The 10,040-nt window shown below is 38.3% G+C and overlaps 1 protein-coding gene across 1 annotated transcript; it reads right to left on the bottom strand.

Moving 5' to 3' along the window:
- Positions 1–637: 637 nt before the first annotated feature.
- On the bottom strand, positions 638–9,805 carry dact1 (dishevelled-binding antagonist of beta-catenin 1). The gene is made up of 4 exons (XM_068038317.1): positions 9,183–9,805; positions 6,969–7,101; positions 4,529–4,684; positions 638–2,703 (listed from the first exon to the last, which is right to left on the bottom strand). Exons 1-4 carry the CDS (start codon positions 9,552–9,554, stop codon positions 821–823), a joined length of 2,544 nt encoding a protein of 847 aa, XP_067894418.1. The 5' UTR covers positions 9,555–9,805; the 3' UTR covers positions 638–820.
- Between the last annotated feature and the right edge of the window lie 235 nt (positions 9,806–10,040).

Raw genomic sequence — 10,040 nt, 5'->3', positions numbered from 1 at the left:
AACAGAGGCATTCCTAAAACATTAAAAAAAAAAGCGAAACTCAGACCTAAAGAAATAGAAGGGTGATATTTTCCCTATTAATTTTGTTGAAATATCAGTTATGCAAATTGAATACCACATAACTCCTGGTAACCTCCTCAGATAAGACAAGAATGTCTTCTTGCATTATTGTAATATTCTGTGATTCTATAGCAGGACAATGGGATTAAACTAGGTGGCTTATTCAGGGAGGAAGAAAATTAGTGCAAACTTGCTGGACGTAATTTCCTGTTTCTGTGTTATAACATCCTTTGATTATTGGTTTACTGGTTACTTTAATTGTAGGAGTAATGCACTGGTACCAATGAGATGATTTAAAGATATCTATCTGCTCTGCCTTGCATTACCTAAGGTGAGAGTTATTTTAGCTCTCTGATAGTAATTATTCATATTTTAAATAAGCTGTGTTTTGGATGCATTTTAATTATCAACTTGAACCATCTCATTATGCTACATTTTCATATAACTGATTGTAAGCTACAATAATCTAGTGTCATGATGTAAAGGAAAAAGAGAAGTCAAAATTCAAGACAGTTTAAAGATTCAAGGTAGACAATTTATTAGAGCATAAAACAAATTGTATTAATATACAAGTGCTATATACAATTAGCTGTGTACAATTTGGTGCCAATATTGAAACAATTAGATAGTTATGCACATAGTTTAAAAACTTATTACATGCTTATTTATGACAAGAAAAAAAGAATCTTTTAGAATATACAATTCAAAATAAGAACCTACATCACCTTCATTTTCAATACAACAAATATCAGATTATCTTTTATACAGTTGTCATTAGCTTTAGTGAACCAGATCTGAAACGTAGAATCTTCTTCTTTAGATTGTGTGATGCTTTGATTTTGACAAAGGTCTTTGGCGGAGGCTTCTTTACCTCGGCAGTAGATGCTTGCACAGGTCGAGACTGGGCAAACTGAGGCCAGACTAGTGCACCATTTTCGTCAGAGTCACTAGAAGTAGTAGTTTCCCCTGCAAAATCTACCTCACTCAAACTAGACTCACTGTCTCCAAAGCAATTGGTGGTGTAATTGCTCTGCTCATCCTCACTAGTGTCTGCCACGGTGGAGTGGAATAAAGATTCACACTCAGCTGAATATTCTGAATCACTTCCTCTAAAGGCACAAACACCATTGTGCTGCAGATTAGTCTTCGTGTATACACCAGGCACATGACAGAGTAATTCTCTCTTGCGTCTTCTAAATCGTCTCATTGCCTCTTCGTGAGAAACCTCAACAGGGGATCTCCACTTCCGGTAATCAAACCTTTGTTTGTATCTGGACTTGACCAGAACAACTTCCCTTCCTTGCCCACTACATTTAGCAGATCTAGCCCCAGTCTGTCTACCCAGGTTGCTGTTCTCAGATATGGTGTGGAAGGCCTTCTTTGCTTTGGGGGTCAGCCTCCGTACATTTCGCTTTACATAGTCAACATCATCAGAAAAATGGCATTTTTTTGGAACAGCTTTGGATTTTTGTTTTAAGGTTTGAATGTTTGTTTCAGGAACTATGTCACAGTGTGGTCTGGATTTCAATGTAGAGTTCTTAACTTTGCTGATCTTTATATTTTTAGTACCTTTACGAGATTTTATCATTTGCTGCTGTGCTGGAATGAATTGGGCACTGACTAACTGCCCACTATCCTCTAAGCTCTGCACTGAGGATCCTTCACTCCTGAGAATTAGTGGTGGTTTCTCTTCCGCAGAAAGAGATGTTGAAGGTGGCCTTGTTGGTCTTTTAGGAGACACCACTTTAGAAGGTTGCACAACATTATTCTCTTCATATACTGTCACACACTGATATAAATTATCTTTTGGTGTGCAAGTGCCACATTCACCATTCCCTTCTTGATAATCTACAGCCACAGTACATTTAGGTAGTCCATTTGCCACCACATTAGCCCTTTTCTTCGAAAGGGTACTGCTATGCAATTCATTAATACTATTCTGAAGAACAGTTATTCGGTTATTTGTTGATTCAATTTTAGATATTCGTGTATTTTTGTTGTCTTGTGTATTCTCATTGCTCTGAAGTTGCCTCTGTGGGGATGCTACACTGCTTTCAGAGGTGTTAGATGTGGGAGGATGTGTATAGATATTTCTGGTCACTTTCAATTCAGCATTACACGACGAGATACATGCAGTTTGTCTGACACAGATACTACCTTGCCTCAAGATTCCCTTTAGTGGATCTGTATTCAAGCTGGTCCTTGGCTTATTTGGCCTTACTGGCTGGATTTTCTTCTGAATAAGGCCAAATATATAATTATCCAGTCTTTTCACTGTGGAAGGATGTACAGCTGGGCAGGAACTGCTCTCGGGGACTGGATCAGCAGACTCAATTTTTACAGGCTCCAACTGAGGTGCTACTGACAAGTCGCCTACAGCATATTGGGACTTCTCCTCTTTAACACTTCCAGTTGCAGGATGAAAAAACATTGGACTCTGGACTGCAACTGCATGTAAAGGGCTTGGATATCGATACACATCATTGCCATTCTTGGAAATCAAGTCACACTGATACTTGGGATGGACGTCAGTTGCAACATCAATTGAACTAGAATATGGTGCAGAGAAAGAACGCCGAACAACACCTGTATATTGGTAATCAAGCAGTCCCTCTCCATGATCCCTCCAGCCAATGAAATCCTCTGTAAATAAGAATGCAGCAGTCAGAATTCTCACTCTGTTTAATTCAAATCAATGTACTTGCAAGTCTAAGTTTTGCAGGAACTGCGGTGCTTATACATTTCATTCTTTGTACAAATAGGCTGACTGAAATGGAAGAATTTGCCCAGAAGCAGGTGTTCCATTTTTGCTAAGAAGCCATCACTTCCTTTCATACATAATGGAGATACTCAATTTATTCCATTATATACTGGGTTAGATCCAGTGACCAGAAATCCGGTAAATCTATTTTAAAATGCTGTTTATAAAGCAAAAACAAATAACTTACAGACTCTTCAGTTTAAAGCAAAAAGAAGTCCAATGCTGAATACATTAATAAAATGAGAGTGCAGCTGCTTTTGCTGTTGGGAAACCAGTTAACACAGGCGATAAAATATTTAAAGCAGTTTCTTTTAAAATTTGCTCCAATCTTTTTCATCTTTTCTCCTGAAGCTGTTGGTAATGGCACAATGATGCCAGTAACTTTCCGGTACCTTTTTGAAGGCCTCCTTTTTCATATGATAGGCTTGACAACAAGTAATAGTAAGCTATTCAACCATGGAGGGAATCACAGCTGAGGTTGAACATGTCTTTATCAGATCAGCTAACCAAAGACCAGTGATTGAACGGTCTTGTGGTACTGTGGAGCTTATTACCACACCACAGTGTGAGCTTTACTACTTAAGCTTAGAGCCATTTTTAAAATGAAAATTATTTTCTTTACCTTGCATATTCACATTGCTTAATCATGAATGGATAGAGTATCAATCTAGATAGTAGATTCAAAGGCATCAACTCAGTTTCCTTCTAAATGGCACTGATATGATAAACAATCCATTTTAGGAGATATAAAAGTCTAAAAGATAACATGTTATATTTTGACAATTTTTAAAAAATAAAACTGTTCCTAAATATGAAAAGACTCATAATGAAATATTATCTGCCCTCTTGTACTGTTGTTCTGGAGTTTTGCAAGAAACTTGAGTTTTAATTATTCCTTTAATGGTTTTGAATACAGGTTTGAATTGTTCACGTAGTTTCTGCACCTAGATATGTGTAGGATGTCTCTCAATACATTTAGGCATTCGCTTATTATAACTACACATCAAAGAATAATCAGTGTGGTCTTTCAGTGACTGAGTTCTTTTGGATGGTTAGATTTCTAAACCCAATAATGCCATTTAATTTCAAATCTTTGTTTATCTTGAAATAATATTAATTGTAGGAATTGTTTTACCTTTGCACATCCACATAGCAAACAGACTCTTTGAATCAAAAGGTTAGAACAGTTGCAAACTTCTCCATGACTTGCCCACCCAAAGGCAGGACTAAAGTGATCAAGTTAGACAAAACCACCTATCTTGCTTGGTAGTCAAGTGTTCAAACTATTGATCTGTAAGGGTATATAAATCTCAAATGTGAAGCTATGTAAATCTCAAGTGTTATTTAAAGTGTTGGAAACTGAGTATTTATACTTACTAATGTGCAATTAGGAGTAAAAAATTGAGACATCATTTTTTCCAAACACAAATCTGTAAAATTATACCTTGAAAAATATGAATTCATCCAAAAGTTTTGGTTTCCTTTCTAAAACGCAAACAAATTACTAAATGAGATTAGCCCTTTGCAAAATGAATGATGGGCAATGAACTGCTGATTAGAATATGATGCAACAACAAGGAGATTAACTAATTAGCAAAGAGACATTCAACTCCATTTCAGTTGCAAGTCAAATTATAAGATTGGTGACAATTTTCAATCATATTATTCTCATTAATTCAACTTGAACTCCTCTAATGTGCCTCTTACCTGCTGACTTTGGTCGTCCATCTGTGATGCTCAGTGATGCATCCAGTGGGCCACAGGAGCAGGTGCTGGAGTGACAACTGGATAAACATTCACTGAAAACAGAATTAGAGGAGTTCGAAAGTGATCCAGATGCTCCATCACTCAATTCATAAAAACCTGTTAATCCAAAAAGCAGGTTGGCATTTTCAATGTACAAGTTTACTGACAAACATTTATTAAAGTCATTAGGTTTTTAATAACCTCACTGGAAAACAAAAACTATCATTTGAATTAAACTCCATATCCATATAGGATTTATATTTGGAAAGATCAGACTAACACAATTATAGATTATCACACCGCAGGACCATGTTAGGCTACTGTATTTGCGAAAAAGCAAAATGACTTGAAAACAGTATCAGCTTTTAGATTTATTTCAGTTAAAGCTGAATACTGCAGTACTACATGAATTTGGATTTTCTTCAATTTGGGTTGTAAGTTTAATACAAACTTCAGATTTTGGGACTATTTCCACCGGAACAGAGGAGGCTAACAGAAATTTTAACAGAGCTTTTTAAAATTATAATGGGTGACTCGATTGGGGAGCCAGAAATGAGGGTCATTAATTTAAGATTGTCACTGAAAGAGTGAGGAGAGAAGTTAGAAAAATTTAACAAGGGAAGTTATTATTCCATGGAATGCTTTGCCACAACAAATAGTTGAGGCAGAAACCATTGCAACTTTTAAGGGAACTCTAGATAAATATTGAAGCAGAGGAATATACAAGGCTATGACGAGACAGCAGGGCAGTGGGATTATTTTTGTATCGTTCTAGCAAAGAGCCATAACAGGCATGATAAGCCAAATGGTCTCCTTCTGTGCAGTGAGCTTCTATGGTTTTCACCGTTAACCCTTTGAGAATACTGAATATGGCAAAGAAAGATGTACGAAGTTACACTTTGCTATATTTGTAGAACGCCTTCTTACCTACCAGATATATCTTAAGGATGATTACTAGTAGATATCTCATGTGTATACAAATTTTGTTGCAGCTTTCAGAACACTCACGTTTACTTTGTCAAAGGACATTTAACTTTTAAGCAAGCTAAATATATTCAAAACATATTTTCACCTTATAATGTGCACCCTAATTCATTACATAAATCTGCTGGTGTTTTTCCATCTATTATTGGATTTCCACAACCTTCCCTAATTTCTTTCCTCCTCTGCTGAAGGCGCTGAGACATACTGGGATACAGTTCCATGGGGTAATGGCAGTTCACTGGTATCTCAACTAAGTGACTATTCCTCATTTGTGAGCCTTGACAGTTAGTATCAACAGACTATCTGAACATAGAAGCATGACAACCAAACCTGTCCTCACTCGACATCAACATGTGTATTCTTATCAGCATGATAGTGATCAGGACTGGGAAAGCCGACCAGATTTTCCCCACTGCAGTTTTTCTGTCATCAACAGCAGCACCTTTACAACCACTCCTGGTGAAGATTAGTTAATGAACACAAACCAGGGATCAAATGTGGGACCTTCTAGATGTCCAGCTCTGGGTAGGTTACTAACACACAGGACAATGCACTTACCTACTAAGCCACTGGGAAACTCAAAGTAGTGAAAATGGAAGGGAGGAAAGGAGAAAATGTAATTTAGGGTAGCCTCTGAGTTCGAAGGTGATAGGTTCTAGCCCCACTCCAGAACTCAAGCACATAATCCAGGCTGGCACTTCAGTTCAATACTGTGGGAGTGCTGCACCATTAGAAGTGTTGTCTTTTAGATCAGATGTTAAACGAAGGCTCTATCTACTTTCTTAGGTGGATGAAAAAGATCTCATGACACTATTTGAAAAAGAGCAGGGAGTTTTCTGTGTCCCGGCCAGCATTAACCCCTCGACCAACACCCCCAAAACAGATTAGCTGGTCATTCATCTCAGTGCTGTTTGTGGGATCTTGTTGTATTACATTTCTGTATATAATAATAGTGATTACGCTTCAAAAGTAATTCATTGTCTGTAAGATATCCTGATCAGGTAAAAGGGGTTATATAAGCGCATGTTCTTTCTTTAGGGAAATCTATACCAATGTATAAAGATTATAAATGTAGTAACATTTGGACATTACAAAACATTTTTCTAAAAATTAATTGTCAAACAATTTACTCTATATCCTCCAGTGATGGTCTTATGCAGGATATTAGCTCAAGTTTGAAGTCAGTGTGCACAGAAAGGAAAAAATGGCATACAGATGTTCTCACTATATTCAAAGCATATACTGTCATCTGACTCTGGACTTCAGGGTTTTAAAGCAATATGATCTTATGTGGTAGAAACAAATTTGAGAACTGCAAAGGACATTTAGTATTCCAAGTATTTAGCCAGTATTTACTGTTCCTATTCACATGAATTGTCCTTTAACATGCATATCTGTCTACCATAAACACACTGACCTGAGCTGGGTCGGCTGTCTGTTTCTAAGTTGTCATTTGGAGCCTTTTCCACATCCAACTGAAGGTCACTGATCTGTCGATCCAGCTCTTGGAGCTGATTTATGAGGCCAGCATCTCTCCTCCTCAAACAGTTCTGAAAAGATTGAGGAGCAACACATTTTAATCAATTGCAGAACTCACTGCAGTCAGACTATTTTTTCTTTTGAACCTGTGGGAAAGTTCATTCTTGCGACAATTTTCAACGAATGCTAAGAAATGCTATTGATTCTGTTCCTTTACTGTGCTGTATAAGCCGTGTTTGATCTTCCACCATTCCAGTCACACCATGAAACCACAAGTAAGCTTTCTGGAAAATGACACAGAACTCAGTACTGATTTAACAGGAGCTTAAATTATGAACTATTTCAATTTTGCTTAAATCAGCCGAGCTATACTTTGCATAATACCGCTGCAATATATTTCTGCCTTAAAATAGCAGACTGCACGAATAAAAAGCTGCTTATAAGATATTTTGAAAAATGTAATAATGTTATTGCAGGTCCCACCGGATAATTACTGAATGCAGAAAAAAGTGGCTGTTCTGCAGGAATTGAGTAAAATGAAAAAACTCTTAAGGTTATTTGATTCAAAGACATGAGTAGAAATTCTTTGTAAGAGAACATTTTTGGCAGCTTGCCATCTCGGTGAGTGATTTATCCACAAGGTTATCGGAGGTAATGGCTAATGGTGATTGTTCCCGGGTTTTAAACAGAGCTTTATTTTGCAGATATTCCAGAGGCAATCTCAATATGAATATGAGCTTTTATTTTAAAAAGGTATCTTTTAAAGAGTAAAGCCCACGCTCAGACCTCCTCGCGTAATGAACTCGATCCCTTGTGGATCTAGCGTGACAGAAAGTTCAATGTGATTGATGACCTCAAGACTCAACATTGGCATTGGGTTCACAGTTAATTTTTGAGTGTATGTCTCCTGTATTAAGTATGATCGAATTAAACTCACTTTTAAAAAGCGTTAACGAGCCACTTTATCCAAACGCGCGCCGATGAGCTAGAATACAACCTTAGAGGAAAAATTGAGCCACTGCCCAAGGTGAGAGAGCGGGCCATTCCGTTCCCGGTTTTGCTTTAAAATATCGAGATCTCTGCAGATTAAATGACCCTAACACAGCAGGCTCAAATACTCTCGGATAACATTTCGATTTTATCAACAGCCGGCACTGGAATGGTAATCTGGGGACACGGGTGTGATCAATCACATCGTTTTGTTACATTATAGCCAGATCTATTGTTCTATACTTGGTGCAGAAACACTGTACAGAAAAGCGCCCAGAATGATTCATTTCAGTCAGCTGATCAGTTAATATAAACAGAGGTTCCACCCCCAGCTCTGCAGGAGAGCCATGGTTTGCTTGTAAAAGTTAATTTCAGTCACTCTGTGTAACTAACCAAGTGCTTTAAAACGTGCAGCTGGACCTCCTCTGAAGAAGAGATTAGTATTTTTGCTGTTATTTCGTTAGCAGGAAGTTAATTTATTGCATTTTTTGTAAAAAGTCACGTCTCCTTCCTCTCTGCCATTCAAAGACCCCGAATCAAACTCACTCAGGGCTGTAAATGCAGCAGCTGCATTTTCCATTAATGACCAGCTCCCCCTATCTTACGCCTTATATACAGTATCGCATCGTTCGATTGTTAACCCATTACAAATGAAAGTTAATCCAGCTCGCCCCACTTTTTATCCCATATCCACCGACTGAAGTCGGGAATTCTTGAATGGGCGAAGTCAATGGACTGAAAGTGGTTTTAACTGCCAAGGAATCCCTCTTTCTGCTCAGATTGTTCAATGAGATCCTGAAATTCTTCTGTACATATAGCACCATCAATTAAAATGGCAGGAAGGTCATTCAAAACAAATACGGAAATTATTAAGGACCCCGACGGGGACAGAATTTAAATGATCTCTGAACAGGGCAGGCTTTTTTTCAGAAGTTAAAATATAATCCTTACTTTGTTTCTGCCTACAAATGTCTCAGTAATACTATTTAACAAACCACGATACAAAGCCGAACGCTAAAAGGGTTATTTAACATTTAGGAAATCAAATTTGGAAAAATTACGATTATGGTTATCATTACTACTCAAAACCCCAAGAATATTCCACTAATACAATTTATAATATTTAAGATTAATTCAGCATAGGTCTGTTTTGATTTCTCACCAATTGTTTCCTTAACATGAGAATGTTATCTTCTAATTGCTTTTCCTCGGGGGTCAGATAAAGTTCCCCTGGAGATCCCTTTCTCTTTTCGTCTTTGAGCAATGGAGTATGTTCCGAAGGTTTCAGTAATTCCATTGCGCCTCGAACCAAGTATTCCTGCCTGTGCTTCAGGAAATCCAGCTCCCCGAGCCCAGCCAAGGTCGCTTCCAGCCTGTCCCGGGTCCGGCAGCGATCGCTCTCAGCCTCAGCCTTCTCCCGGCTTCGGATCTCTCCTTCCAGCCTGATCGGATGCCGATCCCCGTTAATAGGCATCGTCAAAAGAGTGGACGTCTGCTTCAGCATTATATAGAAGCTCGGATTACACGAGCACATTCAAATAATAACCCTCACTTCCCCTATGTCTTTTTTTTTGTTCAGTTATTAAAAGTGTTATTTTCAACCCACGCTACCGATGTGTTTTCCCGGGGTGACAGATCAGGACAGTGAGATGAAGACTGCAAACTGCTGCAGCAGTAGCCGCCGTTGACAGCTCCACTGTACTTCTCCCCTTGACTCTAATGCAGAGGCAGTCGGGCGCGTCGGTGCGTGAGCCCGTAACTTGCGTCCGCCGCCCCGGCACTGGCACTGATCTAATCGACTAATCAAAATGTAATGAACTCCAGCAGAGCAGCGCGGCTACATCAAACAGCACCAGGGACGCCACCTTCCTTAAAGGGACAGCGCCTCTTCTGGAGAATAAATACCAAAAAAAAACTGTCAACGTTGAAAAATTAAATCATTCAATATATACAATACCTTTTTAAAAAGAAGCTCTTGGCATTTTAAATGCAGTGAAATGAATTAAAAGAGGGAAATGAA

Source organism: Heterodontus francisci, chromosome 9, assembly GCF_036365525.1.
Source record: "Heterodontus francisci isolate sHetFra1 chromosome 9, sHetFra1.hap1, whole genome shotgun sequence".
Lineage (NCBI taxonomy): Eukaryota > Metazoa > Chordata > Chondrichthyes > Heterodontiformes > Heterodontidae > Heterodontus > Heterodontus francisci.
Note: the sequence above shows the minus strand (reverse complement) of the source record. Positions and strands in the feature narration are given on the sequence as shown.

Excerpts from the sequence above, each read along its gene's own strand:
- dact1 (XM_068038317.1), bottom strand. The coding sequence starts at position 9,554 with ATGTGCTCGTGTAATCCGAGCTTCTATATAATGCTGAAGCAGACGTCC. Across the intron at positions 7,102-9,182 it reads TCATGTTAAGGAAACAATTG|AACTGTTTGAGGAGGAGAGA; the intron begins GTGAGAAATCAA and ends CAATCTTTTCAG. Across the intron at positions 2,704-4,528 it reads TGGACGACCAAAGTCAGCAG|AGGATTTCATTGGCTGGAGG; the intron begins GTAAGAGGCACA and ends TCTTATTTACAG.